This window comes from Lipomyces tetrasporus (assembly GCF_029532465.1).
Source record: "Lipomyces tetrasporus strain NRRL Y-64009 chromosome Unknown POJ06scaffold_3, whole genome shotgun sequence".
Classification (NCBI taxonomy): domain Eukaryota; kingdom Fungi; phylum Ascomycota; class Lipomycetes; order Lipomycetales; family Lipomycetaceae; genus Lipomyces; species Lipomyces tetrasporus.
In genome coordinates this window covers 1028095-1039389 of record NW_026611598.1, presented here as the reverse complement: position 1 = coordinate 1039389, position 11295 = coordinate 1028095, and the positions used below count along the sequence as shown (strand labels likewise).

At 46.6% G+C, this 11295-nt stretch overlaps 5 protein-coding genes across 5 annotated transcripts; 3 read left to right on the top strand and 2 right to left on the bottom strand.

Moving 5' to 3' along the window:
- Window positions 1–1332: 1332 nt before the first annotated feature.
- On the bottom strand, window positions 1333–2740 carry POJ06DRAFT_248553 (uncharacterized protein). Its single transcript, XM_056187044.1, has 2 exons — window positions 2203–2740; window positions 1333–2149 (listed from the first exon to the last, which is right to left on the bottom strand). Exons 1-2 carry the CDS (start codon window positions 2676–2678, stop codon window positions 1468–1470), a joined length of 1158 nt encoding a protein of 385 aa, XP_056045477.1. The 5' UTR covers window positions 2679–2740; the 3' UTR covers window positions 1333–1467.
- Window positions 2741–2892: 152 nt separating this feature from the next.
- On the top strand, window positions 2893–5117 carry POJ06DRAFT_220273 (ribonuclease H-like domain-containing protein; the record flags this gene model as incomplete). Its single annotated transcript, XM_056185606.1, has 8 exons — window positions 2893–3017; window positions 3087–3223; window positions 3327–3600; window positions 3654–3687; window positions 3747–4114; window positions 4171–4213; window positions 4268–4340; window positions 4388–5117. The coding sequence occupies 8 exons, from the start codon at window positions 2893–2895 to the stop codon at window positions 5047–5049; spliced, it is 1716 nt and encodes a 571-aa protein (XP_056045476.1). The 3' UTR covers window positions 5050–5117.
- Window positions 5118–5247: 130 nt separating this feature from the next.
- POJ06DRAFT_248543 (actin-domain-containing protein) lies at window positions 5248–7300 on the top strand. The gene is made up of 3 exons (XM_056187043.1): window positions 5248–5477; window positions 5576–5784; window positions 5840–7300. Exons 1-3 carry the CDS (start codon window positions 5448–5450, stop codon window positions 6960–6962), a joined length of 1362 nt encoding a protein of 453 aa, XP_056045475.1. The 5' UTR covers window positions 5248–5447; the 3' UTR covers window positions 6963–7300.
- A 1573-nt stretch (window positions 7301–8873) lies between these two features.
- On the bottom strand, window positions 8874–9951 carry POJ06DRAFT_266635 (uncharacterized protein; the record flags this gene model as incomplete). The annotated part of the gene is made up of 4 exons (XM_056189171.1): window positions 8874–9521; window positions 9570–9778; window positions 9833–9884; window positions 9940–9951. The coding sequence occupies 4 exons, from the start codon at window positions 9949–9951 to the stop codon at window positions 8874–8876; spliced, it is 921 nt and encodes a 306-aa protein (XP_056045474.1).
- A 239-nt stretch (window positions 9952–10190) lies between these two features.
- POJ06DRAFT_266634 (Translin) lies at window positions 10191–11239 on the top strand (the record flags this gene model as incomplete). Its single annotated transcript, XM_056189170.1, has 6 exons — window positions 10191–10237; window positions 10303–10318; window positions 10379–10469; window positions 10516–10833; window positions 10884–10969; window positions 11021–11239. 6 exons carry the CDS (start codon window positions 10191–10193, stop codon window positions 11237–11239), a joined length of 777 nt encoding a protein of 258 aa, XP_056045473.1.
- Between the last annotated feature and the right edge of the window lie 56 nt (window positions 11240–11295).

Sequence of the window (11295 nt, the reverse complement as noted above, 5' to 3'; positions counted from 1 at the left end):
AGTGAAGACACCTGTACAAGGACGGAGAGCGGTTGTTGGAGTTAAGTTGAATTGCTTCACTTTTCCCATCTTGGGCCACTTTGCGGAACTTTCCTTGCCAGTATCATCCACTAACCATTGAAGCGATCGTGTATCTTAGTACAGGAAATTCACCTAAGGCAAGTGTCCTAACCGCGGGCAATCGGCTCCAAACCCATTCATCGGCACTGTAAGAAGAAGAGGACTGACAAAATGCGGAACCATAAGAAGAGGCAGTGACAAAATGGAAGGGGGTTCAGGAAGATCCGCAAGATGATCGTTAGACCTTCGTTACGTCTCCCAGAGGTATTGACAAGGACTATTTATGTACATGCTCAATGCCTACAAGACCCGATACCCCTCTCTTCTGAATGATAGTATTTTTTCGCTGTAGCCAATCTTCTACAATCATAAGGCTCTATCGTAGAATATGATTTGCGTCATATTCCGTCCTCATGACCCCGAACGGCATCACTGTGCAGGTGCTCTCTAGCAAGTCATCTTGATCATCGTGTAGCGGCCCCTCACCTGAGGAACGATGTAGCGGCAAATCGATACCTGAGCCAGACTAAACTCTAATCAGGATAGTCGATGTGGCTCTAACACACACTACAGTCAAACCTCGTCATTCACTCCGCACTCACTTGGTGAGGTCCAGCCCGGCAGCTCACCATGACTAGTGGCAAGTATCATGACATAGAGATCACCTAGAGTGACTGCCGTTGCCTTGGCGCAAACTATATAGCGTACACTCTTACTGAGTTACTGTCTAAGTCGAGGATATAGTTGTAATGTTAACAGAGGGCAACCACAGTTACTGGCTTAGTTTGCGCGGAAACGCTGTTCCAGAATGATAAGGGACATCTCTGTTGCTTCGTCTGTTGTGATTGCTGTTGCACATCCATCTCTACTGGCGCACGCAGACGAAGCAAGGAGATGAAGAGTTCGTATGTAGTAAGAATCTGACATCGTTAGTACCAAGAATCTGACATTGCTATTGGCGCACGCAAAAGAAGTAAGTAGATACAGAGTACGTGCGTCGCAAGAATCTGAATTTTCTGTCGTTGCATCAATTCGAGCTAGCAAGCATTGAATGTATAGTAGAACAATGTGGGTACGGAGGCGAGAGGGAAGATAGAGAAATCAAGCGGGATTGCGTGAACAGGTGGAGATATTATTGGAAGCCATAGAAACTGAAAGAACGCGATCGCAGTTCATATGCGTGTGCAACGTTGAAGAAATGGCGCACGCAGGGTGTTTTATGTACGGCACGATATTCTACGGAAAGGTTCCGCTTTAGGTACGCAATTGAGTCAGACCTTGCTGAGAGGGTTTAATTAAAATCAGTGCCCTATAACACAGTAAATGGAATACATTCCAAACAGAAAAACCAGTATCGTCACGGAATACCTCTATGATACAAAACCACCCAAATCTTGTGTTCGTACATTACAAATAGCTAACCAGTACACCCATAGTTATTGTCTTCTTAAGTCGTGTCCATAAATTATCCACAATACGCGCCAACCGAGCGCGATTCTCCCGCACAGACAATGCCAATGTCACCACAATAATAGTCAACAGTATCTCCAGTAGTCTCCCAAGAACATACGGTCGTCTACAAGAGCGAGCCAAAAAGCCCCACAAACGTGCTATCTGAGAAACTAGCTCCTCTTGCGTTGATAGCGCACTATACGAGTCCATAGGGACGCGAAGTTCGTCCTTGTCATTCTCGCTCTTGCTAGAAGCAACCGATAGAGACCTGAATGGCGGCCCTTGCTGATTTACTTCCGCATGGTTATTTTCTTTCTGCTCCTGCCTTCTACGACGCGACCTGCGTTGCTGTTCTTTGAATTCTCTCTCAGCTCGCGCCTCACTGGACTTCTCCTTTAGCCGCTCCAAGGCTCTAACCATATCTCGCCTTTTATCAGCAGAGAGCTGATTATTGGACAGCACAAACTTCCTCGCATCGTCCCACTTCTCACAGGCTGGAAGAATGACCATTGCGTAGAATTCCACAACACGAGAATAGGCAGGAGTCCCTTGGACTACCGGGTTCTGCTGAATGTAATTCTCAAGCTTGACGCGAACCGCGTCAAGCTTCGTAGTATGCCGCGTGCAAAGTAAAGTTCTGCATCATACATATTAGTGCACCTTAGAGGCAGGATCTATATACCTACTTACAACGTAAGGACCATATCCGGAGTCAAATTAGACAACATCTCAAATGCCTCGGTGATCTGATCCCATATAGCACACTCACGAACCAGCTTGTCAAATTGAATTATCTCAGTCCTACTAAAGGCATCCTTCAGTCGTTCCGATGGCAAACGCATAATACCATCCAGCAATGCGAGGTAGAGTTTCCAGATGTGATTTCGCATATAGTCGTCCATAGAGTCATGCAAAGTTGACCTCGTGATTAGTGGCAAAACCGTCGTATAAGCGTCGGCAAACTGTCGATTAATAAAAAAATATCTGGCCTTCTTGTATATATGGCGGACACGCGTAGAAGGCGTGAGAGTCGACATGGAAGAGGAGGATGCAGATGTGGTGGATGACGATAGTGAAACGGTGCTGGGTTTTATGCCGTCCATAGGCTCACCATGGAAATCATGGTGTGCAAGACCGTACGGTCGCGTTTCCTCTGTGCGCATCATTCACGCTGGTGTTCTTAATAATGATAGAGTAGAGTAGAGTTGTGGCCGATATAGCGGAGAAGTGTGCGGCGTTGGAAGTGTGCGACAGGCGGAGGCGGCCCAGGCGCGTGAACGCGCCACAGAGTGGCAGTGACGCTGCGGTATTTCGTTCTCGACATTTCAGAAGCGAATGGTGGGGGTAACGGCGAGCCCTGATTGCGAGGTCCAGAGAACAATGGATATAGTCTGGGAAAATTATTATGAGGTGCTAGGTGACATATATTCTCAGCTGTCGGATGCTTGTTTCGTGTCGATTGATTGCGAATTTACCGGGTTGCGGCTTGCGGAGAGAGGGCCTCGGTCCAAGGAAGGTCTGAGTCAACCAGATGCTGATGAAGAAGGCGACGAAATTCATGGTGAGGAAGGAAGTGCGACCGCCTCGGATGGGCCACCTGCTGATCACTTGGCGAATATCCAATCCCGTTACTATGACTACAGGATAGCTGCAGAGGCATTTCAGATAATTCAGCTCGGATTATGCATTGTGCAGGCAGATCAAGATATCGGTAAGCACAACTGCATTTTGATTTTATCTATGCGGAACTAATAATAGGATGATATAGGTGAATATGTAATGCGGTATGTACTGCGGTGAAGGGTATGCCGAAGGACAACCGCTAATTTCGGGCAGCCCATATAATTTGTATGTGTCACCGATTCTGCCACTGAAGTTTGGTGTCGACAGGCGGTTTTTGTTTCAATCATCGGCAGCCTCTTTTCTTCAAAGACATCGATTCGATTTCAACAAATGGTTGGCAGGGGTTCCATACTTGAACAGAGAAGAGCAGAGGGATATCGACGAGCGACAACAGCGGTTCGTACTGCAACAGTTTGAGGACATCAATGTAGATCAGAGCGGGCAACAGTTTCTGGACAGTATACTGTGAGTTCTCCTGGATCTCGTCGATTTTGAGTCGTGCTGACTCGCCAGCATAGGCCAAGCTTGGAGGCTTGGGCTAATGATTCAAATGTAAGCGCAAATATCTTCTATATATAATTCTTAGAACTATCTAGCTTACGCGACACCAGCCAGAGGCATCGTGGTTCAACATTGCCGTATCCAATTCGTATCAGAAACGCATAGTTCATCAAATGCTTCGCCAATCTTATCCGCACTTATGCGGGCTGGGCCGTCACAATTTTATCCAAATACGTCGGAAGAGTAGTAACAATTCGACGGAGCATGCGAAGCGCGTTGAGAAATATAATAATCTAATGTCTGAAGCGAATGAGTATGCCGGAGTTCGACATATCTTTGACCACATATCGCGTGCCAAAGTACCCGTTGTTGGGCATAATGTATTCGTGGACTTAATTAATATATACGCGAAGTTCCTGGGCTCATTGCCGAGCTCAGTCGAAGATTTTGCGCATCAAGTGAATTCGCTCTTTCCTACGTATGTATCCCGCATGAGTGAGAGCCGTCCAATTACCTGCTAAATGTCGTACCCAGTGTCATCGACACTAAATATTTCGGGACAATGAGCGATGTCGACGTAAGTTGTATTTGGCTAATTGTTGAGCCCAATTAAGCTAAGTTCGCAACCTAGGAAAGGAACGCACAGCACTCAAGTATGAAGGAAATGTTGGACGAGCTACGATCAGTTGTTTACCCCGTATATTGTATGTTATCTTGTACTGCTATTGCATTCCTGCTGATTATACATTAGCAATTCATCCGGAATTTACAAAATATGACAACAGCGAGTATCGGCACGAGGGAGGCTGGGATGCTTGTGAGACGGCCAAGTTGTTTCTGAAACAAGGAGGAAAGTTTTTCTATTTGGATGTCGAACGCGCCCCGCCCTCACCGTACAGTTCAAGCGAAAGTGAGAAAGGAGATGAAGAGATCGGAATCGAGGCCGACATTGATTTGACGACCGACTGCCACGGCGATGCGAGTAGTTCGCGCCGCCGGCGACTCGGATCTAGCCAGGGTGAGTCCCCAGTGACAGACGATATCATTATGAGCTTCTCGCGGCCGAGGCGAGAACGAGGAGTCGGTAGCATGGAGGAGACGTTGCAGGCCGATGAACAGGACTGGGAGGTTCCTGGTAGTGACCATCTAGGTGATGCTGAGGATCAGTGGAATGCTGATCCAAGTGCGCCTGGCAATGCCTGGGACAATTTTCAAGCCGAGCACTCAGGATCTGTCCATGATGTTGACCGAGTGATGGTGGATATTACTGACGCAGTAGAACCTCTACCGCCACTTCTAAGTGCTGGCGAGTTGAAGCCTATTCTGCCCCCGCTTTTTTCATCTGTGTGGGACCCGATTGCTAATCATCTCAGAGTAATGGGTACCAATGAGCGCGTACTAATTTTGAAATAATTTCCTGTCTGCGATCACTATAGAGAATCAATATGTCATTACTAAAAAAGCTTATTAATTTGCGGAGATTTTCTGCTGCTATATTGACCCAGACTGTGTGGATGTGTAACGCACTTCAACTCAAGGGTTAGGGCCAGATTTTTAACTAAGCGTATCACTTGCCCGAAGTGGGCTCAACCCGAGCCGCGCTTGCCAGACCCGCAAACAAACTTACCAAATTTCGTGCGTACCAACTTGTACTCCGATCTCAAGCGACAGGCAATTCATTAATCCAGGAGACTCGTACCAGTGCACTGTGCAATATTCTGCAGCGTGCTAGAAGAATAGCCGCGTAGTTACGATTCGGAAACAGAAGGGTTTTGCTACTTCGACTCCAAGTTCGAGACAAACACTTGAAAATGCCTCCATTTCGCGACGAGGTTGTCTTTGTAAGTGGGGTCTATACATATATGGAACGGATTAATACTATATGATAGTACTGATGCGTTCGTTGTTGGTTAGGAAACTAATGATTCTACTTGTCCAGGTCATAACTACGGGATCTCAAACTACCAGAGTTCAATATGGTTTGCCGGAATCATTAACCCCAGCACAGAAGGCATTTCCCACACGAGTGTATAACACAGTTAATGGCGACGGGAAGGTTTCCTTTTCGTTAGAAGGAGCGGAAAGTGACGCGATCTATCCCATAAGAAGGGGCGAAATACGACATATGGAGGCATTACTCTATTTAATGTATGGGGTTTATTTTAGAATGAATAGTGCATTGCGGACTGACAATAACTTTCAGAGAGACGTGTTATCGAACGACAACAAATGCGCAGACCGATTCGCCATTTGCGCCAATATTGTTAACGTGCAATTCTGAATGGCAACCGAAACAGATCGAGGAAATAATCACCTATATGTTCAAAAAGGTGCACGTTCCTGCTATCACTATTATTCCTGAGGCTCTTGCAACGCTATATGCGTACGGGTTGCAGATTGCGTGCGTTGTTAACGTCGGGGAGGACAAAACGGAAATTACGCCAATCATTGACTTCAATATCGTGGAAAGTGCACAGGCGGTGGTCGAAATTGGTGGGAAGGACATAAATATAGCACTACAGTCGTTATTGCCGAAGTTGCAGCCGTACCAGATCGAGGAGTTGAAAAAGTCACCGATATACGAGGTTCTAAGCGACAAGTCCATGAGCTTTTTTGGAGAACCGAGTGCGCCAGCGACGTCTTCGGGAGATGATGAGGGTGTTATCGATGTCGCCGCAATTGTTGCTGATGGCAATGCGAGGGAGATCCTGGCACAGCGAGAACAGAAGAAAAGTTCTAAGCAGTCGGAGCAAAAAAATTCGGAGATGGCGCGAAATTCATTTATTGACTCGAAGGGGCAGAAGGTGGAGGTTGGAACGGAAAGATTCCTGGGTACAGAAGATATGATTGAACGGCTTGCGCATGAGATCGGCAATGTTATTGGAAAGTTGGATGATATCGCGAGACGTGGAGATTGTTGGGAAAACATTATTCTCGTCGGCGGACCGACTGCCATCAAGGGATTCGTGGATGCAGTGCTGTTGTCGCTCCAGGAGCACTTCTTAATCACGCGGGGAACGACTTACTCTGAATTGCCATCAGGACTGAATACGCCGGGGTATGGCACACCACCTGCGACACCGGCGGTGTACGGTCAGACTCTTGGACACGGACAGGTGCCTACCACGATTAGGATTACCAAAATGGCAGACTACTTTATTGGATGGAAGGGCCACACGTGGGAAGATGCTCCATTTTTGGGCAGTCAGATTGCGGCTAAGCAGATTTTTACACCCGGTATCGCCAGTATCGACGGTGCATACATCTCACGTGAAGATTTTGCGGAGCGTGGGGCCCGAGAGATTTGGAATCTGGGCTTGTTTTAGATGCGTCAGATTGACTACTATCCATTTTTAAGTTAAACGTGCTGATGGTGATCCGTGTGTATGTACGATGAGTGTTCTGTACGATAGTGTGTCTGAAAATTGGAAGTAAAGCGAAATTGATGGATTGATGTTATTAATAGAAATCTACTTGTCTCTCGCGAATTACACTCTTCTCGCCCTTCGCAAAGAGCATTGCGACTGGGCTGAGGGAATATAGCGGACTGACTGATGAGACTTAATCTCTGGCCGAGAGAGAGGATATCGACATTGAGAATCGATGACATAGCGTTAGTCAGTACTCATAACGAACGCCACTTCAACAGTAATGATGACAATGCCATGTGTGACCTGTAGGGGTGGACACGAATACAAGTTTCTCTATTCGCATTCGCATTCGCAATTCGCAGAATAAATTTTTATTCGCAGCGAATAAAATGTCAGCTGCGAATGCGAATGCGAATAATATTCGCATATATGCAGGGCTTCAAAAACCCGAACCCTGACGAACACGGCCCCTGGTTCTATAGCATCAAACTAACATGTATTTTAATCAAAACCTCACCACCTGTATAGCGAAGTGAGAGCTAGAGACTATATCGCGATTCCCGCGTCGGAAGTGGCAGTCGAGAGACCGTCCAATAGCGGCAGGGATATGCTAGGCCTTCGTAGATACTCAATAAGTGGGACACTATGAGGAAGCTTGTTTTGTTAAGGGAAATGTACTCCGGCGATGAATGAAGAAAGTGCGGGTTTGGTTATTTGTAGCGTAATGCGCTGGGCCTTTTGTGGCGGGTGTGTGCCGGTGTGCCAGTAATATTTGCGAATATTGCGAATAATTGCGAATAATTGTTTTCTATTCGCATTCGCATTCGTAAGCATGCAACATCCAATTATTCGCATGCGAATTGCGAATATTCTTACGAATGCGAACATATTCGTCATTCGTGTCCACCCCTAGTGACCTGAACAGAAAATTTCGAAAATCTCCAGGTCTAGGACTGATGGTCTCGGATTTTTTATAGTGCCCCTGAGGTTTCTTTTTGGATGCTGCCGTTACGGTGACTTTGGAAAATCATATCCTGGATGACCAATCACATGTACCTATATCTGAAGCGGAGTTACTGCAAGGATGGTACTCATGAACGACTACTTGAGCAAAGCATGGGTCGGAAGCATCACCATCTCATTAAAATGGGCAATTTTGATGAGTCATGAGACTCTGAATACGTGGCTACCTGCTAGTGACATTTAAAGGTTGCTAAAATTATATTATAATCTCCTCAGTCGATTGCCGCAGAGCGTTAGATGGAATAGTTTAGCATGTTCTATAGGAAACAAGTCTGTTTTATTTTGCTATTTATCATTTCGTTAACTAATTATAATAACTGTGAGAAATCTACTCAGATTGGTTATATGGTTCATTAATATACCGTTGGCGTAATCCGTGCCTTGTAGGTTTGTACATAGAGCGGCAATACTCCCGGACGAAGTTGACGGTCGTGTAAAAACCTCCTTTGCAAGGGTTTTGTCTAGCTAATTAGTAGCCATGGGACAAATCCATTAGTTTTAGATTCTTCGCATATAGCAATAACTCAATGCTTGGTAGTCGTCTGTTAGGTACCTGATCTGCATTGGTCTTTACAGAGCCACACATCAACGAATATTAGCCATAACAAAGGATATGTAATGTACAAGTCAAACCTAGAGCGGATAATGACACCTACAAACAATACTATTAACTGAAGCAGCGCACGTCTTGTAGCACTTCCAAGACTTAAAGGAGAAAATCGTAGCAGCTGTCCCATGTGTTTTTTTAACAACAAAACCCAGAACCCAAACCATGCGCCGCATTATCTAATTATTGTAATTGCGTACTTTTCAATGTCTCAACTTTGCAAACTCTCAAGCTTATCATCGTCTATTAACAGCCGTAAACCCTCCGCCAAACGATACGTCTTCCATTTCTTCGTCTTCTTCTTCGACTGTCGTGTGCTCGTCTACCTGAGACATAGGAATCGTGTCTACGGTGTCGTCCACGATCGGAGTCGGCGAGGAAACTGGTGGCATCGCACTGTTGTTCGCTACATTGCCTGACGCCGACGTGACAGGCGGAACGCTGCCTGGAGGAACATACGCCTCCATCTCTCGATTATAACGAGCCTTTTCAGCATCATAGAGCTCATAATAAGGTTTCCGGCCATCATCACCTAAATCACGCCATGCTTCAGCCATTGCCTTGGTAAGATCGAAGGTCTCGCCAGGCTGAGACTGTTCTAATTGCGCACGCACTCGTTCCTTTTCATGATCACAAAAGATAATATATGCATTCTGCGGTCGCTTGGGGGCGTTCGGATCGCGCTGAGTGTGATGTTTCTTCTTGGCGTGATGAAGGCCTGTCGTTGGCGCATTAGAGGATGAGTTTGCAGATTGCGTGTGATTGGTCTTGGATGTAGTTCCGTTGTTTGTAAAGGCGGTGAACCCACCCGTTGTCGACTCTCCGACAGGTGACAACGAGCCCTCAGACTCTCGTCTTCGGTGTCGGAAGTGGATTCGAGGCGGCTATATCTGGTCAGCAACAGCCTCTGGATACAGAAACCGTTAACATACTGATGGCGGAGGTGACGGACTTCCCTCGGAGTCATCCACTTTGAGGAAGGTGCGCTCCTCGAGCTTTTCCAGCAAGAATGCACGCTCCAAGCGCATGCGCTGGACAGCACGTTTTGCCCTGGCCAGCCGCAGCGTGAGAACGTCGTTCTGCTCCTCGATTTCGCGGATCCGTTTCTTGAGATCTTTGCATTTCTGGCGGTATTTGATTTCTGAGACGAGAATTAGTCATCAATATACGCTCGATTGCGCGTCAAACTACACACCTTCCGATTGAGGAATCGAGGGCGGCGCCGCGAGTCCCCCCCTCGGGGGTTTCTGCCCGACAAAGGTTAGCCTGATGATGCGATGGAGGTGACTGCGGATAACTTACTTTGCTACTCATGGGCGCGGAAGAACTAGTAGATGGGAGCAAATGAAAAGGCAGACACAGAGGCAAGTGATCAAGGATATGGTGATTGCGATCGTGAGGGCGATGGCGATACGATCTGGCAGGCGCCGACGCCGCCGTTATGGGGCATCGTGGGGCTTCCGACACAAGACCCGTTTGCTGACGATATAACTTATGCTCGCCAAGTTAATTGGTAACTTATATCATTCTTCGCAGTCATGATGGAAATCACCATGGATTTGGAGATATTCAACAAGTGTCAGGATAGCATAGATCGTGAGTACGTACTGCAGTCGACTAGAAGGTCAGTCTGTGTAGTCCACCGCTGACATTTTTCGTGTTTAGTTCTGAGATTCGCGAGGTACATACATGCTAGCTATTTGCTCCCTCCCATTACAGAACTAAATACAATCTACATCAGAATATTCGTAATCTCACGAAAGCAATCGACCAACACATACGCTCGATCGTCTCAATTTTGTCCACAGCGCACTCCTCCGTTCCGTCCTCATGTAAGAAATTATTCTTATATTGCGTCCGCACTACTAACCGCATCAGTTCCTACTTTTGCCGCTCGCACTTCCAAATCCTTCCAATTTCTGAAAGAAGCGATCCAGAATCTTGCTGCCTTGGCCTCGCAGCATCCGTTTTACAAGTACAACGCCCTCTGGAGCCGGACTCTCCAGAATGCTGCATTTGCGGCTTTCTTCAGGGACTGGCTCGTTAACGAGGGAAACTCCTATAATGCCTATAACTGTGGAAGCAGCAAGCAAGACAAGAGCGATCAACCGGTCGAGACTGCCACAGAGAATGAAGATGTAACAGCAAGAGTTGGTCAACTGACCAGTCTCGAGCGTGTCTGCGAGACGTTGGGTGGTAAGTCAGTTCGCGATTTAGTAAACGTAGGTGTAACGATGTAATTGCAGTAAAACCCGGTCTGGAAGACGAGAGCGCATTTCATCTGACGCTAGAAGAGTATCTTCAAGCCACAATATCTCTCATAAGTGAACTCGTACGTCGCGAACTTGAGTTTCGCAGGGGTAATGCTGACTATGCCATTCAGTCGCGTCTAGCTGTAAACTCGGTCATCATGGCCGAGAATTCCAACTACTCCACGCCGATCCGCATCAATTACTTCATCAAGCAGCTCCAAGCAGGATTTTTAGTGCTCAACCTCAAAAACGACGCACTGCGCAGTCGAGTCGACTCCATAAAATATGACGTCAAGAAAGTTGAAGAGGTCATCTACGACTTGTCCCTGCGTGGTTTGATAAAGAAATGAACATCATATGTATTATACATCACACTATTGTACATCAAATCATATCATACAAACGG